The sequence below is a fragment of the Tarenaya hassleriana genome, unplaced genomic scaffold (genome assembly GCF_000463585.1).
Source record: "Tarenaya hassleriana unplaced genomic scaffold, ASM46358v1 Cleome19, whole genome shotgun sequence".
Lineage (NCBI taxonomy): Eukaryota > Viridiplantae > Streptophyta > Magnoliopsida > Brassicales > Cleomaceae > Tarenaya > Tarenaya hassleriana.
The window spans coordinates 2,419,849-2,438,395 of NW_010965304.1; the positions used below are offsets into that span (position 1 = coordinate 2,419,849).

At 38.5% G+C, this 18,547-nt stretch overlaps 3 protein-coding genes across 9 annotated transcripts; all 3 read left to right on the forward strand.

The window, feature by feature from the left end:
- The first annotated feature begins 2,420 nt into the window (after positions 1 to 2,420).
- Positions 2,421 to 5,538, forward strand: LOC104811194 (rhodanese-like/PpiC domain-containing protein 12, chloroplastic). 2 transcript variants are annotated; one of them, XM_010537821.1, is made up of 8 exons: positions 2,421 to 2,737; positions 3,058 to 3,177; positions 3,681 to 3,772; positions 4,095 to 4,195; positions 4,338 to 4,442; positions 4,832 to 4,940; positions 5,030 to 5,080; positions 5,203 to 5,538. In XM_010537821.1, exons 1-8 carry the CDS (start codon positions 2,470 to 2,472, stop codon positions 5,281 to 5,283), a joined length of 927 nt encoding a protein of 308 aa, XP_010536123.1. In that variant the 5' UTR covers positions 2,421 to 2,469; the 3' UTR covers positions 5,284 to 5,538. The 2 variants fall into 2 exon arrangements, with proteins under 2 accessions (XP_010536123.1, XP_010536124.1); XM_010537822.1 differs by having other exon boundaries at positions 2,421 to 2,701.
- A 744-nt stretch (positions 5,539 to 6,282) lies between these two features.
- LOC104811195 (disease resistance protein TAO1-like) lies at positions 6,283 to 13,925 on the forward strand. 3 transcript variants are annotated; one of them, XM_010537826.1, is made up of 12 exons: positions 6,283 to 7,096; positions 7,517 to 8,606; positions 8,794 to 9,096; positions 9,201 to 10,576; positions 11,162 to 11,282; positions 11,724 to 11,804; positions 12,070 to 12,153; positions 12,610 to 12,694; positions 12,852 to 12,958; positions 13,081 to 13,161; positions 13,433 to 13,504; positions 13,637 to 13,925. In XM_010537826.1, exons 1-11 carry the CDS (start codon positions 6,393 to 6,395, stop codon positions 13,484 to 13,486), a joined length of 4,086 nt encoding a protein of 1,361 aa, XP_010536128.1. In that variant the 5' UTR covers positions 6,283 to 6,392; the 3' UTR covers positions 13,487 to 13,504; positions 13,637 to 13,925. The 3 variants fall into 3 exon arrangements, with proteins under 3 accessions (XP_010536128.1, XP_010536126.1, XP_010536127.1); XM_010537824.1 differs by having other exon boundaries at positions 9,201 to 11,282; XM_010537825.1 differs by having other exon boundaries at positions 9,201 to 11,282; positions 13,084 to 13,161.
- Positions 13,926 to 14,337: 412 nt separating this feature from the next.
- On the forward strand, positions 14,338 to 17,824 carry LOC104811196 (cytoplasmic tRNA 2-thiolation protein 2). Of its 4 annotated transcripts, none has more exons than XM_010537830.2 (8): positions 14,338 to 14,824; positions 14,967 to 15,315; positions 15,417 to 15,503; positions 15,843 to 15,964; positions 16,101 to 16,176; positions 16,520 to 16,914; positions 17,101 to 17,205; positions 17,280 to 17,824. In XM_010537830.2, the coding sequence occupies exons 1-7, from the start codon at positions 14,529 to 14,531 to the stop codon at positions 17,147 to 17,149; spliced, it is 1,374 nt and encodes a 457-aa protein (XP_010536132.1). In that variant the 5' UTR covers positions 14,338 to 14,528; the 3' UTR covers positions 17,150 to 17,205; positions 17,280 to 17,824. The 4 variants fall into 4 exon arrangements, with proteins under 4 accessions (XP_010536132.1, XP_010536131.1, XP_010536129.1 ...); XM_010537829.2 differs by having other exon boundaries at positions 17,101 to 17,200; XM_010537827.2 differs by having other exon boundaries at positions 14,343 to 14,824; positions 17,307 to 17,824.
- Positions 17,825 to 18,547: the final 723 nt, after the last annotated feature.

The following is an 18,547-nucleotide window of genomic DNA, read 5'->3' on the forward strand; positions in this document are numbered from 1 at the left end:
CAGCGCCACGTCACAACATAAAAGCATAATCCTCATGCTCCACTTGCTTTTGACTAATCCTGATTAGGTCCTGCGATTAATCTCTAATCACAACACTAACTTCATTAAGTCCTAATATTTTTATAAAAAATGTGTTAAAAGATACGCTTATCTTTATATCTGTCACTAAGTCATTGTTGTTGTTGAAACGGATGCAAATGTAAATGCGCACATCCACCAGTCTCTTTCATATACTATAAAGTATCTAACTAAAAAATATTCAATAAATGATTTTTATTTCATAAAAAATGAAAATTGGAATTTGAATTAATTTCGAATATATTAAAATAAATAGTAAATATAAAATAAAACAGATATAATTTAAAAAAATGTAGACAAGAAGCGAAAACCAAGAATAGAAATGTCCATACTTAGTTACCACTTGTTAGCTGCCTCGTCTATTTATGTATGTTTAACTGCCACGTCTAATTTAAATTTAAAAATTATTAACAATTTAATATTTCGTCAAATCTTAATAGTGATATTGATGGCCGATCTATTCATTTTATTTTGTCTTAAATGTTGGTCAAACCAAACATTCAATGGATTTATTTGGTTTGGTGCAAGTAAGGATAGAATGACATTAATATTTCTATTTTTTGTCCTAATCAGTATGTCATATAACTTAGATGCGTAGATTACCAAATATAATTATAAAATTTAAAATCTATTATTTTAGTATATATTTTGTTGTTTTTTGTATACCAAAACTATATTGCCAATACAATCTCGTTTTTTTTGTTTGTCTAAATATTTCGAGATTTTATTTTCAAATGTCAAACTTTTCTATTTTCAAACGCATTTACTTTATATAAATAAATTACTGAAAATCAAATACACTACGTTTAATCAGGAATATTTAATAAAATAAACTAATCATAAAATATATGATTAGCGAGTTTGTAATCAATTTACTTTGGGTTATGATACTTAATCAAATAATTAAACATATAACACCGCTATGTCGGTTACTCTGTCGATGATGGGTTTCATTCAAACTTCCTAAGTAATCAGTTTATAAAATAAAACTATGTTGATGGTTTACCGAGAGAGACGGTAACAGGTCAGAAAGGGTTAGTTCCCAACTTCCTTGTCGACTTCGATTGGTACATACGAATTGGCATCTTTTACATATTATATCTTCGCCTGGGGCTTCGGGACCGGTAATTACAGGTAAACGACATTGTCCCAATCGAGAGGCACGTCGTTCGTGTCGGAGACGCTTGTGGATATTTTAATCGGATATTCAACTAATATAATGTAATAGAATAATGTATAATAAATAAATACAAAAGTGAAATCCGAATCCGATTAAAATGTAAAAAAAACGAAAATGAATCTTTTAGAGAATAAATGTTTAGTTCGTTGAAAACTAAATCCGAACGAAATTCAACAAAATTGATATAAAAATCAATTTATATAAAAAAATCGAATACAAAATAGTTGAACCAAAAATATAATCGAAAGTCGATGAAATAGATACCTATGCGTACATGACTTGTCCCATGCTATTTTCCATTAACATGGAATACATAATTAATTTGGATCTTCTATTTATTTGGTCCATTAACGAATTCTCAAAATATTTCAATTTAGATGTTTCCGACAATAGATTCTCATGACAAATTCAAAAGATTCTCCCTCGGAGAACTTTGAATACAAAGAAATTTCTTCAATGCAACACTTTCAGAGAGGGAGACCGAATTTTTTGGAATCGAACCGAACCAAACCGAATTTTTAGAAAACCGAATTTTTTGGAACCGAACCGAACCAAACGTTAAAAAAATTCCAAAAATGAAATTTTTTTAAAAAAATATATTTTTTTAATAAAAAATCGGAACCGAACCGAAAAGAACCGAATATAAAAACCGATTGGTACCTATTTTTATAAACCAAAAAAACCGAACCGATGCATTTCCATTCCAAATCCGAACCAATTCCCGAAATGCCCACCCCTAGTTCCAGATATTCGGTAACACGAAACTGTGGATTTGTTAGACCTGGTTTGGTACGGTATTTGATCGGTTTGATTTATTTGGTACCAGTCGATTATATATTTGATTTGGTTTTGGATTCGGTTTAGGTTTAGCTAGGCTCTTGATGAAACTCGATCACGAATCTTTCCTCAATCAGTTCAGCTCTGCTGGTATTGGAGGAACTATTGGTTATGCGTTTGTTTGAATAGAGGCTGATTGGTTTCGGTTCTGTGAAGAGTGGCCCCATCACCAGATTGCTGTAGTTTTTCCAAAACCGACATAAAAACCGGTTGATTGGTCCGGTTTAGTGAAATCGCATGTGAAATGAAATTGACCCGATTGTGTTTTGCATGTCCCAAGAAATTGAGAATTATCCGAAACATAAAGTTGGCATCTTTATATTCGACCCAAGAACACAGGAAAGAATTGGACCGATTCTCTCAGGTTATCGATTATGTTGAGAGTAACTGGAAATCTCTCGGCGGCAACTTCTCCGGTGGCGACTCTCTCCAACGCTCTCAGACTATCCCTTTTGCCGTCTCTCTCTTTCGCTTCCCCTTCTTTTCTCCGTCGCTTCTCGTCGTCTTCTTCTCCGTTTCTTCGCAAACCTATCTCCTTTCTCCGACCACGCATTCCCTCCTCGTTCTCCTCTAGGGTTTCGAAAATTTCGCATCCCAAATCGATGGGTTTGTTTCCTTGGCGCTCTCCATCTTTGTTCATCCGTTAAGAACCGTCTTCCCCGTACTTGTTACTTCTGATGAATGATGCTGTTATGTTCAGATTTTAGGCAAACCCATTTCTTAAACGGCTAATTCTTCTTCAAAGTTTGATTTTTGGACGCTCTCGGACTCAATTTGCTTCTTGAAATCTTTGTTCATATTTCAAATCTTCTTCTGTGCTACTCTTTATTCTTGATGGATTTTCATATCACCCATGTGGAATTACCCTTCTGTTTGCTGAATAATTATGTCTGCATCTTTGATCGCTGTCTTAATTTTTGGTAATTTCTGAGGTTTAGGGTTGTGTATCTTTCTTGTGGCAGCTTCGTATAGCAGTGAGAGCGGTCGGGGTACTTCCGGTAGAGAGGTTATGGTGCAGCACTTGCTTGTGAAGGGTGATGATCTTGAGCTCCTGACCGAAATTCAACAAAGAATCTTAGCTGGTCCGATTTCCTTCTTATCCCCTTTTTATGTTTTCTGAATATCTTTTCGGCTTACTTGTTCATTCAATGTTGATCCATATAGACTAGAGGATTTCAGGATGATTCATTATGTATCTAGAGTGAAATGAAATCAAGTTGAAGTTCAGTATAGTTATGCCTGAAAGATTCTATAATCCGGCAAACTCTAGATAAAAATAGCTCTTCTGAGTGACAATGTGGTAAGTCTGTAAAATATCTGTATGCTTCACTATATACCGGTGTCTACATTGTTCTTTTGCTCTTCTTGGGAAGGTGTGTTTCGTTACTTTAGCATTCAGGGTAAGTTGTTTATATAAAGTTATATCATTTTCATAGTTGGGTGTTCGATTCATTTGATCACAGATACCCAGTGAGATGGTGGTATAGTTAATGTTTTCACTCCGTCACCTCCATTCCTTTTATCTGTGTTGAAGATTATTTATGGTGTTTTTGTTGTTGTGCTTGTTAATTTTTGTGGTGTGAAGGAGAGGATATGGGTGATCTTGCTGCCGAGTACTCTATCTGCCCATCTAAAAAGGAAGGAGGTATGCTTGGATGGGTGAGAGTGGGTCAAATGGTATGCAGTTCTTCCAAAATCTATAATCCTTTCCCTTCATGTTCCTTTTTTTTTGTCTTGCCCCCTCGAGCTACGGGTTTGAACTTCATGTTGTTGTGGCATGTAATTGTTCATATCCATATGATTTGGTGTTTCTACTATATCTTGACATTGTAGATAAGAACCTACCATGTAATCTAAACTGGAGAGTTCTCGACGAATGTGAACCAATATCGACATGAAGATGGGAGGAATTTTCAGGATATGAACTTTGTCATAGTAGAATTTTCTTCTGGTTCCTTGTACAACTAGGACTGGGATAAGCTACTGTAAATCATTTCAGGTACCTGAGTTTGAGGAGGCTGCGTTTGAAACGCCTTTGAATCAAGTTGTTAGGTGTAAAACCCAATTTGGATGGCATTTGTTGCAAGTTTTATCTGAGAGGTATTCTGAAATTGATACTTGTTACATTAACATTCCATCAGGGAAAAAAAGAAAAAGAAAAAAGAAATTGTCATTTGTTAATGCTTCAGCATTGAGTTTATTTTTTTTTAAGATGTAACCTCTAAAAGATTTGTGGTAACAGGGAAGGGTTAAAAGAGGTAGGGGTGGAGGAGTTGCATTCCAAAATGCAAGACCCGGCGTTCATGGACGAGGCTCAATTAATCGACGTCAGAGAACCTGATGAGATGTATGTTCCTTATTCCCTCTCCTCATTGCTCGTCGGGGTTTTGCTGTTCATGGTGTTTAGTGCCTTCGGCAACAAAAAATTGAACATCATGTGTTCAATTTATGGACACAATGTTGATTATATGCAGACTTCTTTCATTTCTAAGCATAGAAAAGTCTGATTCACATGAAATCGGCCATGTATTATTCTAGCACTAGTCTCTAAATCTTCTGCAGCGCATGGCAAAATCGTTACGAGATTTTTAAGTTCGGTCCTGTAGTGATGAAGAGAACCTTTGTCATTGTCATTTCATAATTTTTTACCCTTAGAAACAGCGGCGAGGCATTAATAAAAGGACGTTTTTTTTTGCTGGTCCATTTTGAAAACTATATATATGTTTCTGTTCTCAGAGCCATTGCGTCCTTGCCCGGTTTCAAAGCGTTTCCACTCCGCCAATTCGGGAACTGGGCTCCGGACATTACTTCAAAGCTCGATCCTCACAAGGATACATACGTAATGGTACGCTTTTTGCACGCATCTGATTGCCGTCTTTCTCGGGCCGTTGAGTGTTTGACCTGTTTTTATGTTTCTCCGGAACGGCTCTGCAGTGTAAGGGCGGCATGCGGTCCATGCAGGTTGCAAATTGGTTGCAGAGTCAGGTAGAAGCTTTTGTAAACATATGTATACGTGTATATATATACACACACACATATATGCGTGTCTATATGTATCCAAAACAGCCTTTACTGATCATCTTCTGATTATGGTGTTTTGTCCTCAGGGATTCAAGAGAGTGTACAATGTAGCCGGAGGAATAAATGCGTACTCTCTCCGGGTCGATCAATCCGTTCCAACTTACTAATATTTTTGCATGAGAGAGTTCCAACATCATTGGATAGAGGAGGAGCTGAGGATGAAGAAGATTCAAGATTGTGACGCCATATCTTGAGACCATTTTAAGACGCAAATGTAAGGTTTCTGATTATTGCTTTAGTTATAATTTGATGTGAAGATTTGATATTCCCCAAAAGATAGTGTTCATATGAAAACTTGTCAAATTCCATCATAAAGTGGGAATCTTTACCCACGCAAAAAAAAATCGATTTTCTTTCGGTTATTTTTTATTAATTTCATTCCGAGTCAAATTCTTTTTTTTTTTTTTTTTGTGAATTGAGTGGTTTGGATCTTTCACCTAGTTACATCTAATCGCGTTTCTATCCAAAATATCCTCCTATTGTTACAACTATTTGTGCACGTATATGTTTTTATATGTAACCATGTTACTGAAATAATACTATCATAACGTTAAATTTATATTTAACGATGGTTTAATCAAATAATTAGTATGATATACAATAATTATTATAGTGATTTAGTGTGATTATTATAAAGAATTACTATGGTGATTTAGTGAGATCATTATAAATTTAACGTTAACGATGGTCAACGCACGATCATTCTGTCATTTTGAATATGCAATCATGTATTTTGGATAATACTCCATCTAATAAGATTCCTAAATCAGTTTTGCTGCAATTATGTATCCTTGTACCTTCCTGCGGGTTAGCATCGGGCACCATGAAGGATCGCTTCGAGCTGACCATCTCATACGTCTACCACCGGATCAGGACGGGTGATTCGAATTTAATTTAGGTTATAGTTATTCCCAACGGTTCGAAATTTAAACATCAATATAGATCAGATAGGCGGATGAAAGTTTATTTATATCTAACTCTAATCCAAACCATCCAGATTCAATTATTTTGTTTTTATTTTTCCTGTTAGAATCTCTTTTCTTTTTCCATACTAACTTTTTTGTCCCTTTGTGTAAAGTGACAAGTCTTCATTAAAAAAATCGAAAAACCTGATTCTCTGACTCTTCCTGCCTTGGAGAGGAGTGTGCCCTTCATCTGCAGAGAATTTTCTTCTCTCCATAGCTTTCATGAAAGGATCGAAGCAGAGGTTATACAAATGTTCACAGCAGATTCCAGCTGTTTCCTCACTCTCCCGCCATGCCGGAAGCTTCTTCGGCTTCGTCCTTCACAACCTCCGAAGAAGCTCTTTTCGCGACGAACCTCTTCGCCTTCTCCCATCTCTACTCGTTCCATCGCCCGGTTCCACAGGAGCCCTTCACTCACCACTTTTCCGCCATCGAAACGCTCGATTAGAGCTTCTTCTTCGTCTCCCTTGTTTTCTCCCTCTTCGAAGCCGACCAAGTACGACGTGTTCATCAGTTTCCGCGGTGAGGACACACGCGTGAGCTTCACGAGCCACCTCGCCGCCGCTCTCCGCCGCGATAAGATCGAGACGTTTCTCGACAACGATAAACTCCGCAAAGGTGAGGAGATTTCACCGGCGCTGGTGGAAGCAATCGAGGTATCGAGGATCGCCGTCGTGGTTTTCTCTAGGGATTACGCGTCTTCCAGGTGGTGTTTGGACGAGCTCGTGAAGATTCTCGAATGCAGGAAGAAGAATGGGCAGATTGTGTTGCCTGTCTTCTTCGACATTGACCCGACAGATGTCCGACGACAGACAGGGAGCTACTCGGCGGCGTTCGCTGCACATGAGGAGTATTACAGGAGGAGGTCTCCGGCGGCTGCGGCGAGGGTGAAGCGGTGGAGAGCTGCTCTGACGGAGGCTGCGAATCTGTCCGGATTCGATTCCACTGTCATAAGGTAAAAACATAGATCATATCTAGTCTTGTTTCGTAGGTAAACTTAAAGTTGCTTCACCAGGAAGGTGGGTTTGTCTTTTGACGGTTATGGATAAAAAAATGTAAGGCTGAATGAGCATGACGAAATCTGATTCTCGTTTATGCAATTTTCTAGTCGTTTTCCCGTTTCTATATTGCACAAATATTGTTTTTGGATAGGAGGGATTTGTGAAAGATTTTATTGCTTGACACTTTTGCCTGGAAATTACGGGTTTCTGCAAATTATTCTTCTGAGAAATGATGATACTGGAGATCAAGAATAATCTCAAGTGTAGGATACAATTTTTCATGATTTATTCTCCAAGGATACAATGGATTTACTTCCTTCAGTTCTCCTCTCCTTTGGCATCATTAGAGTTTTGATTTGGGATTTTATTGCCAGGCCTGAATCTGAACTAGTTAAGGAGGTTGTAACTTGCATTCTGAAGCACCTTAATGGTCTTAAGAGGGGAGGTAAAGACGATTTGATTGGGGTAGAAACCCTGATTGAAGAAGTGTTGAACTTACTAGGTAATGGAAAGGATGACATTCGGTGTGTGGGAATATGGGGAATGGCTGGCATTGGGAAGACTACAATTGCTGGAGCCATTTTTAATCACATCTGTAGTCGATTTGAAGGTTGCTGCTTCCTAGCAAACGTTAGAGAAGAATCTGAACGACGGGGGATTTTTAGCTTAAGAAGTGAACTGCTTTGCCAGATCTTTGACCAGCAGGATATAATTGTTTCCACCCCTGAAATTGGACAAAGGTTTCTTAGAGACAAACTCTGCCGTACAAGAGTTCTCATAGTTCTTGATGATGTGAGCAGCTTGAGACAGCTAGAGTTTCTGATTAAGGACGTTAATTACTTTCGTCCAGGAAGCAGAATTATTATTACCACACGAGACAAGGATGTGCTTAAGCATGGGGTTGATGTGATTTATGAGGTAAAAGGATTAGCTGATAGTTATGCACTAGAGCTATTCTTTCGGTGTGCCTTGAAAGAAACTGTTCCTTCTAATGATCATTTGCATATGGGTAAGAGGGTTCTACTATATGCAAACCGAAATCCTTTAGCTCTTAAGGTCTTGGGATCTTTTCTATGTCAGAAAAGTATAAAGGAGTGGGAAAGTGCACTCTATAGACTTCAGAAGTTACCTGATATAGAAATTCAGCGTATATTGCAAATAAGTTATGAGGATCTGAATGAGGAAGAGAAGGAGATTTTCCTTGATATTTCTTGTTTCTTCAAAGGAGAAGATAAAAGTTTTGTCACAAATATGCTCGATGGTTGTGGTTTTGCTGCAGATATTGGGATAAGAGCACTTATTGACAAGTCATTGGTTACAGTTTCACAAAATAAGCTTCAGATGCATGATCTGATACAAGACATGGGTAAAGAAATAGTTCGCCGAGAAGCTCCTCGAGAGCCTGGAAGACGGAGTAGGTTGTGGAGTCAAGATGACATCTTTGAAGTATTAACAAAAGATAAGGTAAATCCTTGGGATTAGAACTTTGGTTTGCATGTAAGAATGCATATGTATAATGTTTATTTTGCAGCTGACGCTCGTGTGGCTGACATTTGTCCAGCAACTCTTGATGTTTGAGATCTAACTGACAGCAATGTTACTTGTAATACATTACATTGAAATAGAAAGTAATGTTCTCTTCTGTTGTCAGGGAACTGAAGCTATCGAATGCATATTTTTGAATTTGTCTCAAGCAAAAAAGATGCAGTTGAGCCCTCAGGCATTTTCAACGATGTGTAATCTTAGGTTTCTTAAAATTTACGATACAGAAAGCTCACAAGGCAATTGTAAACTAGACCTTCCTGAAGGCCTTGAATTTCTGTCCGACAAGCTTACATATCTCCATTGGCACAGCTATTCTTTGAAATCATTACCGCCAAAGTTTTGTCCTGAGAACCTCGTTGAACTCTCGATGAAGTACAGTAGTCTTGAGCAACTTTGGGATTGCACGAAGGTATGGAGTTTTAAATGCGGAAAAATATGGATTTACGTGTATGTGTCTCTCTAGATATTATGAATATATGCACACAAACATTTATTCTCGTCTTGGTATTACAGGATGTAAGGAATCTTAGGAGGATTGACCTGAGCTATTCGACAGATCTCAAGGGCATCCCAGACCTCTCGGGATCCGCAGCACTTGAGTGTATCAGTCTCCGGGCCTGCAGAAATCTTGATGAACTCTCTAGCGTTAGTTGTAAGCTAAAACAACTTAAGTTTTTGGACCTATCAGGGTGCTCAAATCTGGCTGAATTTCCAGAGATTTCATGGGACTTAAAGGAGTTACTCTTGGAAGCTACTGCAGTGGAAGAGCTTCCTCTGACCATTAGGAACTTCACTCAACTCGTCAAATTAGATCTGGGAAACTGCAATAAGCTCAAGAAGGTTCCGAGTATCGATTATGAGTTAGAATCACTGGAATATCTGAATATGTCCGGCTGCTCAAGTATCACAACTTTTCCAGAGATCTCTAGGAGTTTGAAAACATTGATTTTGAACGGAACTGCAATAAATGAGATCCCAGCATCCATCATCGTCCTTGGAAAACTGGTTTTCCTGGATCTGCAGAACTGCAGAAGCCTCGCAAGTCTTCCGAGCTGTATCTGCCATTTAAAGTCTCTTCGAGAGCTCAATCTGTCTGGCTGTTCAGACTTTGATTCATTCCCAGAAATCCTTGAGAGAATGGATGCTTTAAGTTGTCTCTCTTTAAATGGAACTGCCATCAAAGAGCTTCCTTCATCAATCGATCAATTACATGTGCTTTCTTCACTAGACCTTGGAAACTGCAAGAGTCTTGTTAGCCTTCCAGATGGATTTTGCAGTTTGGAGTCCCTCAAAGATCTAAATCTCTCTGGATGTACAAAACTTGAGAACTTGCCGAAGTGCTCAAGTAATCTAAACTCGATGAGGATGTTGAGAGCAAATAGATGTAATGGTCATGTTATAGCATTGCTATTGGAAAGCTTGCTTTCTCTGAGGATTCTACATCTAAGTGACTGTGGATTGTCAGAATTTCCTGAAACTTTGACTCAATTGTCGTCCTTGATGGAGCTTGACCTCAGCCGAAACAATTTTGAAAGGATACCTCCGAGCATTAAGGAATTTAATGATCTACGAAGTCTTGATCTGACTAATTGTGAGAGGCTTCAATCCTTACCACAGCTTCCAGGTGGAATAAGAAAATTAGATGCAAGCAACTGCACAGCCCTTGAAACAATATCGGGCAACAAAAGATTTAACATTCAGATTTACCCCTTAAACTATGTGGAGACCTTTGTGTTTGCAAACTGCCACAAACTTGGTCAAGATGCGCAGAACATAATCGCACAACAAGCTGAACTCAGACTTCATGCATGGATGTCCCTTTCGAGCTTTATGTTAAATTTGATAACCAAGACATCTCCGTTTACGTGGATGCGTTCAGAACAAATCAGGTACTTGTTCAATAGGATGCATGAATATAAAGACTATAGTGAAGCACTACAAGGATTGTATCATGGTCTCTTAAATGAAGAGCCTGAGCCAGGGAAAAGCCCTTATACCATGATGCTCCGTATTCTCAGTGCCATTCATAGACGCTCTAGGCTTGATGTCCAAGGACATTTTAGATTTTTCACCTGGGCTACACTTCTCTCTTTGTCTTACCAAGACAAGCCTTCAACAAGCTTTTGTTTTCCAGGAAATGGAGTCCCAGAATGGTTCGAATTCCAATGTGTCGGTTTTCAAATTAGCATGAATTTTCAAACTGATAAACAGTCAAATGTTCCTAGTCTGTTTGTGGGTTTTGCTATTTGTGCTGTTGTGGACTTCCAAAGCTACCATGGTGATAATGGTTTCAGTGTCAAATGTCAATGCCACTTCCACACCAAGAAGTTTGATTCGTTTGATATAGTTTGCTACTTGAGGGGCTGCAGTGGACATAAGGGTGAATTCATGCTGGTAGAAGGGGATCATCTGTTCGTTGGCTATGACTTTTCTTTAATATTTGATGCGGCTAATGGAAGTAAACGGTTGTTCAGCTTTTCTCAGATTCTCCACGAAGTCTCATTTGAGTTCTCCGTGGTTGATTCGGATGACAATCCGTTAGATTGCTGCAGAGTGACAAAGTGCGGAATCCTCCCGCTTTACTTCAATGATACGGTTGGTTATCACCTAGTATTTTCTCTTGTCATGCATGTTTTGTTTTCCTTTGGTAATTTACTTATTCCCACCTTTGGCCTTCACCTTTTCCTGTGCATGACCCATAACCTTCCTTCCTTCATTGGCTGATCGTGAAAGGTATAAATATACATTTGGATGTCTGTTTATTCTCATGCATCTAGTCAAAATATTGATGTGATTCTCTCCGCATAAACTTAACAATTTTTTTTTTCGTGAAAGCACGACTAACTTGAAAGAGATGAAAAATATTGTGTTAGGCTTGCCTTATCATTGGTTGATAACTGCTACTCTCTTAATCTGTTAGTTATTCTGAGTCTGACCTCATAATTATGTTAGGCTTGATACCTTCCTTCAGCACTGTTCTCCACGTATATTTTTGCATAGCAGCTTTCTGAACCTCACTTTTCCCTCAAATTGTAGATCCCATCTGGAAATCAGATCTCAAAGGGACATGATAAAGGCAAAGAATGGATACAGGTATCCTCGAGAATAGTAGCCGAGGTTAGCTTCTTAATCTTTATCTTGGGTAACTGTGGTGCACTTACTGAAACAATTCTGAGGCTAAGGATTAAAGTTTCTGATCTTTACGAAATTCTAGTTTGATTAGAAAACTGTCTCATTGTTATTATATGTTGATCTTTCGCTCTCAAAATGGTCAAAGCTACTTCTTGGCATATGTAACAAGAAAACAAATGCCACATGTGTAAGGATCTCTGACCTTGTGTTCCCATTCTCTTCTGCTGTTTCCTATCTTATGACTTTACAGGCATTTAAAGGTTACGGCATATTCAGGATGTTATTTTACAGCATCCTCAGGATTGGCAAGTTATCCATGGATTTTGTTCACAAGGTACTGATATATCTTTCATAGATCACTAGATGCAAGAATTGGATGGTGACTTGTTCATTGCAGCTACTGCATAAGTATATCATGTGTGGCATACATGGCTACTTCATATGTATATCATGTGTGGCATGCAACATTGGTGATCTTGAACTAAATCACAGTTTCTATACTCCTGACATATCATTGTCTCCTCCGAGGTTTCGTAGGCAGATATGAGTCGTGATCTTGCATCTTAAAGCATCCATTCTTTTAAGAATTTTGTAATCTTCTGGAAACAACGAAACAATTGTCTGTACACATATGTATGTATGTGTTTATAGGGATGAGATTTGAATCCCTGTGGTTACTTTAACTTTCTTCAATATATACGTATCATATCTTTCAAGAACCTATTGAGAAAAGAAAGATACAGTAGAAGAACTTTGATCGTATCCATTTTTGGATCGTATGACCTTGCAGGGTGGAAAGATCTATCTTTTTCTAGCATACAGTTTTGCAGGTCATGAGATATTTAGCATCCTGCTAGAAGAACCAGAAATTTCAGGTTGATTACTTCATTCGCATACTTGATTTTAGCCATTGAGTTTCTGAAATCCTTTGTTTCGTTAGGACTCTTGTTTAATTATGTTTCGTTAGCCATTCTGGACTTCCCAAGGATTTCAGAAACTTCAAAACTAATGACGTATCATATCTTTCGTTAGGACATCCTCGAAATGTCATTAGTTTTGAAGTTGAGCCCAAAGTACCACGTCGAGACAATGGCCGATTGTTAAAGCACGGACAAAGTCTCAAGCCAAACGATTCTGAGGTATAGATCTTCTATTCATATGGTTTTTCTCTTCTAATGTAATTTTTTTGTCATAACAAATCAAGGAATCATTTCTATAGTGGATGACGAGCTGCTTTTGTGTTTTATGTTTGGCTATTCAGCAGAAACCATCAACAAACAAAACATCCAGAGCAGCAGACAGGAATGGTGAAGCAATAAACTTGTCGATGCTCCTAATTTCCGTGAGTTTTTGCTCTACAAATTCCAATTCTACTCTTTGAACTGGTAGAGGTGGAATATCACAATCTTTTCCATGTATTCTGTTAATTTTTTTTCTTATGCATTCTGAAAGTTCAACGACTTTTCCAATGTGCAATAACAGCATAATACTGCGCCATTCTAAAAGTGCTAAATCCTAATTTCTCATGCACAACATCGGCCAAGAACAACGAGTTAACGTTTATTTACCATTTTGTTTTCTTTGCGGCGTTCTTGATGTTCTTTGGCTTTCAGGTCATCGGCATTGTTGGACTTTCTTGGTGTTTCATAGTTGGACCCTGCAACTAAACTGTGACTACGATCTCTGTAATCTTCATTTCTATTTTTTTTTTCTTCTGATTTAGACTTGGCTGATTATGCCTATTCTTTTGGAGATCCATGTGTTTAGCTTTGGTTGTGTTCTTAGAAAATGAATCTTGCACTGTCAATATGTTTCAGGTTGATACCGCTCTATTGAACCGGGAAATAACGTTTCTCTCCGAGAACCCAGAACAGTGGATTCCCCAGACATTGCACAGAAAGATCCGTATGTAACTTGTACAATTTTATTCGAATTCAGTTTGTGGAATCGTGAAATAACTAATGAAAACGGGGAACTATAGAATTGTTCTGGTGGCTTATAAGTATTTTCCAAGTACCTTATAGAAATTATTAGAGAGATTGGCCGGTTACGTGGTTTGATTAATCTTAGTCTATATAGTTAAAGTTTTTTTCTTTTTGTTTCTATCGCCAAAACTCTCCAATTGAATTATGAGGATTTGTTTATACCCAAGATGAAACTGGGTCGCAAATTTAGTGGTTGACGTGATGTGGACTAGTTTCTCCAAGTGTCTTCTTCCGCAAAAACATCAACCAATTTTGTTATGTGATGTAAATGTGCGAAACGTATTAAAATAAGTTTATCATATATATATATATATATGTATGTGTGTGTGTGATAATAGTAATAAATGGTAGAACATAAACATAGTTGTCCATTTGATTGAACAGTCATGCCTAACCGGGAACATAAACAAAAGTCTCCACACAAGAAAAAACTACGGCCACAAACACAATGGTAGGTTTTCCGTCTTCCGCGAACCGAACTATAGCTCCCGACTCCCGTTTTCGGTGTTCGATTTCGGTTTGGGATTAAAATATTTGGTTAACAAAACCAAACCGAACTATACCGAAGAGAACCGGGATTTTCCTTTTCCTCATAGTCCCTAACCTCCATTTTTCTTCCTCTCGACCAAACACTCTCATCCGCCGGTAAAATTCCTCGCCGCCGCCCTCCCCGTCATCCCAAGGCAGTTCTCTCTCTCTCTTTCCGGAGAAGAGACCTGAACCAATGGCCTGCAATTCCTCAGATTGTTCTTCCGGTTGCTCCGGTCTTAAGTCGGAAAATGGAAGCAAGAGTGACGGGTCGTCGGTCGGCGACGGCAGTATTCGGGAGAGCGTATGCGTCAAGTGTAAGAGCAATGAACCCGTGTTCTTCGCTGATGGTGCCTCCGAAGACGGCAAGTTTTGCTCCGATTGTTTCAGGAACAACGTCTTCGGGAAGTTCAGGCTCGCCGTCACTTGCCACGCCATGATCACTCCTTCCGATAAAGTCCTTGTCGCTTTCTCTGGTGGCCCATCTTCCAGGTTTCTCCCTTCGTCTCGTTCTCATACATATATGGGTGTATGCGTGTCTGTATCTGTGTGTGTGATATTGTGTCGTGGTGCGTGTGTAGATGTGTATGTTTTCCATAGGGTGGTTGTGTAATTGTGCCGATTTTGATATTAGGGTTGCTCTTCAATTTGTGCACGAGCTGCAAAAAAGGGCGCAGAAGAATTATGAGGCGAGTAGAGATAGATCTTTGCCTGTATTTGGTGTCGGGGTTGTGTTTCTGGATGAAACTGCTATTGATCCTACTCTCTCTGGTGAAATCAATGATGCAATTGAGTTGATTCGAACTGTGGTCTCAAGTTTGTCTCCACCTGCAAAGCATCTCCATGTTGTTCCAATCGAAAGCGTTTTCGGGTTAGACTCTGCTGAGGCACGAGATAGGCTCCAAAAGCTTTTAGATTCTGTTAGCGATGATACAGGAATGGAAGATCTGCTACTGCATCTCCGGATGCTGTGTTTGCAGAAGGTTTGGCTGTACAGTTTTCTTGTTTCTTGTAGAAAGTATATTCGTGAAAACATAACCCTTTCCGATTTTTATATCAAGCATTGTTTGGTATATCTTTTCAGGTTGCATCTGAGAGTGCCTACAATAGATTAATTCTAGGATCATGCACATCGAGAATTGCTTCCCATGTTCTTTCTGCCACTGTCAAGGTGTGTTTTTTGATGGTTTCCAGTTTCCATTGTCTGTTAGTTTCTTTGGTTCGTTTTTTTTTAAACACATATTCCATTTGTGTAATTAGCAATGGATTCCCATGCTTGAAACATAAGCTGCATAGTGCCAAGCCAAAGCTTGTTGGTAAAATGAGTTCTTCACTTCTTCAGACAGTTTAGTTCCTAGCAATGTTAGCACCATAGCTCTTTTGCTTATCTCTACCTCTGTGAAAATTCAAGTTTTGACTTCAATATGCTGTGCTTTGACATTTTGTCTTGACCACGATTGTTTAACTGAACTTGGGAGTTGGGAGCTTAATTGTCTTATACTTGAGACAGGGACGGGGTTATTCACTATCAGCAGATATACAGCATGTTGATGCGAGATGGAAGGTACCTGTTGTGCTTCCACTCCGTGACTGTGTTGCGCAGGAGTTAAACAGACTTTGCCGTCTGGACAGGTTTGTACACTGGTTACCTGTGCCATCTTTCTTTCTCAATTGTTTCACAATTTATGATATTTGTCCAAAAATTAGCTGTTTTCTAGAGTATCGTATCCATTACTAAGAGACATCTGGCTCATTCTGGGCAGTGCAGTTTACAGATTGTGAAGTTGGGTCATCCTCATTCTGGCATCAATGGTTTGGTGTCATCATTTGTGGCATTACTGCAGGTCCTAGTCCTCCTTTTAGGCTTCTTCTTTCGGATGCATATTCCATTTGCACTTTGTTTTCTTTTTTCCCTCTGCTTCCTGGGCAATTCTGCTGAGCTGTAACCTGCAACTATCCTGTCACTGGGTTATTGCATAAATGGGGTATTTTCATTTTTGAGATTTCATACATTTAGTATCCTTCTCTGTACCTCTAGTGAGATACTGAGAGCCATTCTACATATATATGTGAGAGAGGTCAAAATACAGTTTGCTTTGTTCATTTATCTGATCCTAATCAAGTTTCTCAAGGCTCCCATTTGGAAGTTTCAAATCCTTTAATCTCTACTTTTTATTTGTTTTGCAGGAAGAAAACCCTTCTCGTGAATGCACCATCGTACGAACAGCTGGAAAGCTTACGCCATTTTACTTCAATAAAATTCCTGAAATAGATGATTCAAACGTTCCTTTGGCTACTCGGAGGCGTCAAAAGAGATTCAATCTGAAATACAATGAAGCTATGACTACTGAATACTTCTGCCCCATCTGCTGTGGCCCTCTAAATAAATCAGATGTGTCAAATTTGAGTGAATCTGAGGGCTGTCAAGATATTGAAGTCTTTTATGCTGCTTGTTGTTCAAGTTGCCGGTTTCAAATACTTCCTCATGGTCAAGCATCTATCGAGCAGTTCTATTCACTTATACCACAGCAGTTGACGTCCCAAGAGAAGCTTCAAAAGGCGGACACTCAAACTTTGTTAAGGTAAATTTGGACACTGCCACATTAATCCACTTCTCTTGTTTTGTAATTTATACGTGAGTTAAACCAACGAGTGGGCTTGGAGGGAACCAGTCAACTCAGGAACCTGAACTTAATTATCATGATGTTTATATCTAAACCTCCTAGAATCGACTAGAAACTTCAAATATTTTTATTTCCACCCTTCAGGGAGAAAATAGAGGATTGCTTGCTTTCGGACGGTGAAGAGGAGATCTAAATCCTTGATTCAGATCCATGACTTCTTGGCTTGCATAACAAATTGCACAAGGTAAGGTAATAAACTCAGAAACCAATTGATATTCTATAAGAAAACAGTCGGGAATGTCACAAGGCACCTCTTTGATCAGATAGGGTTTTTCCTTCTGCATCACCAGGCACCAGCTATGTGGCAGAGTTCCGGCGGTGGAACCGATGGGATCCGATCGAACATTCTGCTGTGGAAATTGAGTCAGAATTGGCGCAAAATTCAGGTGTATCCATATTACAACATGCATTCATTCATATTCCAAGCAAACACGCATGTGTCACCACTAAACAAAGCACCTTTCTTGTTTGTTTTTCTTTCTCATAATCTATAGGTTTTACAAAATACCATTAAAACAATGTTTAGAGCTCGGTCTTTCGTCTAAAAATACCATGAGTTGGCTCATTGGGCAGAACATGGAAAGAACATTATCAATCTGATGGGTTTTTCCAATGGACGGATTTTTGCATTGCTTGCTTTTGTATCTTGAGAATGTTGAGGGACTTCGATCAGAACCATCAACACAGAAGATTCACATCCTCCAGAAACAGATTATGAGGTCATGACCGTTGTTGTACTGCAATTTCGACTGTCACTTTGGATATTTTACGATGCTTATATTTGGGTGTCCAATTTGGTTTAATTTCACATCAGTTTTATTTGATTTTTTTTTCTATTTTTATTCCAGTTCTTTAAAATACAGTTTTTATTGATAAAAACTCTTTTTTTAAAAAAAATTTTCCGGTTATATTTTTATTCGGTTCAATTTAGTTCGAATTTCGGGTTTTTTAGTCATTTGGTTTTCGTAGTAGATTTGTTTTGATTGTATTATTTTTATACGGTTTATTAACCAAATTGGTCGCTCTAGTTTGTATGTTAGAATATAAAACAGAGTATGAAGCAAATTAAATTGTCACACCAATGCATATCACATCTTCAATGAGAAGAACCCAAGAAAAGTTACAAATGGAATGCGTTCCCTCAATCAAACTTCCTCTTCGTACTCAATCACGAAAGAACCAACAGTTTGTCTTTGGACGAATCATATAATTTAATCAATTTTATAGATTAAAAGCATAGTAATATAATATATATATATACATGTATATAACAAACGTGTTCTATTATAAGATATGACCGACATTCATGCCGCCCATTTTCTAGAATTCGTATTCTATAATTGAAAATTTGCATGTTTTGCCGTTCTCAATTCAGAAACTAGGGGGGTAAAATGGGTTCTGGTCTCGGGTTGGTTCGCGAGCCGGCCCATATTCTTCCGAGATGGGCTGAGAATAATTGAGTCCAGAAAAAAACGGGTCAAACGAGCTAGCCCATCACGGGCCGGGTTCGTGGCGAGCCAGCCCGTCACGC

What these genes read in the sequence shown, in the direction of transcription:
- LOC104811195 (XM_010537824.1), top strand. Translation starts at nt 6,393, where the DNA reads ATGTTCACAGCAGATTCCAGCTGTTTCCTCACTCTCCCGCCATGCCGG. An exon ending in CGCTTTACTTCAATGATACG is followed by an intron (nt 11,283 to 11,723) that starts GTTGGTTATCAC and finishes CTCAAATTGTAG; the next exon opens with ATCCCATCTGGAAATCAGAT. An exon ending in AGAAGAACCAGAAATTTCAG is followed by an intron (nt 12,695 to 12,851) that starts GTTGATTACTTC and finishes ATCTTTCGTTAG; the next exon opens with GACATCCTCGAAATGTCATT.
- LOC104811196 (XM_010537830.2), top strand. Translation starts at nt 14,529, where the DNA reads ATGGCCTGCAATTCCTCAGATTGTTCTTCCGGTTGCTCCGGTCTTAAG. An exon ending in TCTGGTGGCCCATCTTCCAG is followed by an intron (nt 14,825 to 14,966) that starts GTTTCTCCCTTC and finishes TTTTGATATTAG; the next exon opens with GGTTGCTCTTCAATTTGTGC. An exon ending in GGATGCTGTGTTTGCAGAAG is followed by an intron (nt 15,316 to 15,416) that starts GTTTGGCTGTAC and finishes ATATCTTTTCAG; the next exon opens with GTTGCATCTGAGAGTGCCTA.
- LOC104811194 (XM_010537821.1), top strand. Translation starts at nt 2,470, where the DNA reads ATGTTGAGAGTAACTGGAAATCTCTCGGCGGCAACTTCTCCGGTGGCG. An exon ending in TCAACAAAGAATCTTAGCTG is followed by an intron (nt 3,178 to 3,680) that starts GTCCGATTTCCT and finishes TGTGGTGTGAAG; the next exon opens with GAGAGGATATGGGTGATCTT. An exon ending in GTCAGAGAACCTGATGAGAT is followed by an intron (nt 4,443 to 4,831) that starts GTATGTTCCTTA and finishes TTCTGTTCTCAG; the next exon opens with AGCCATTGCGTCCTTGCCCG.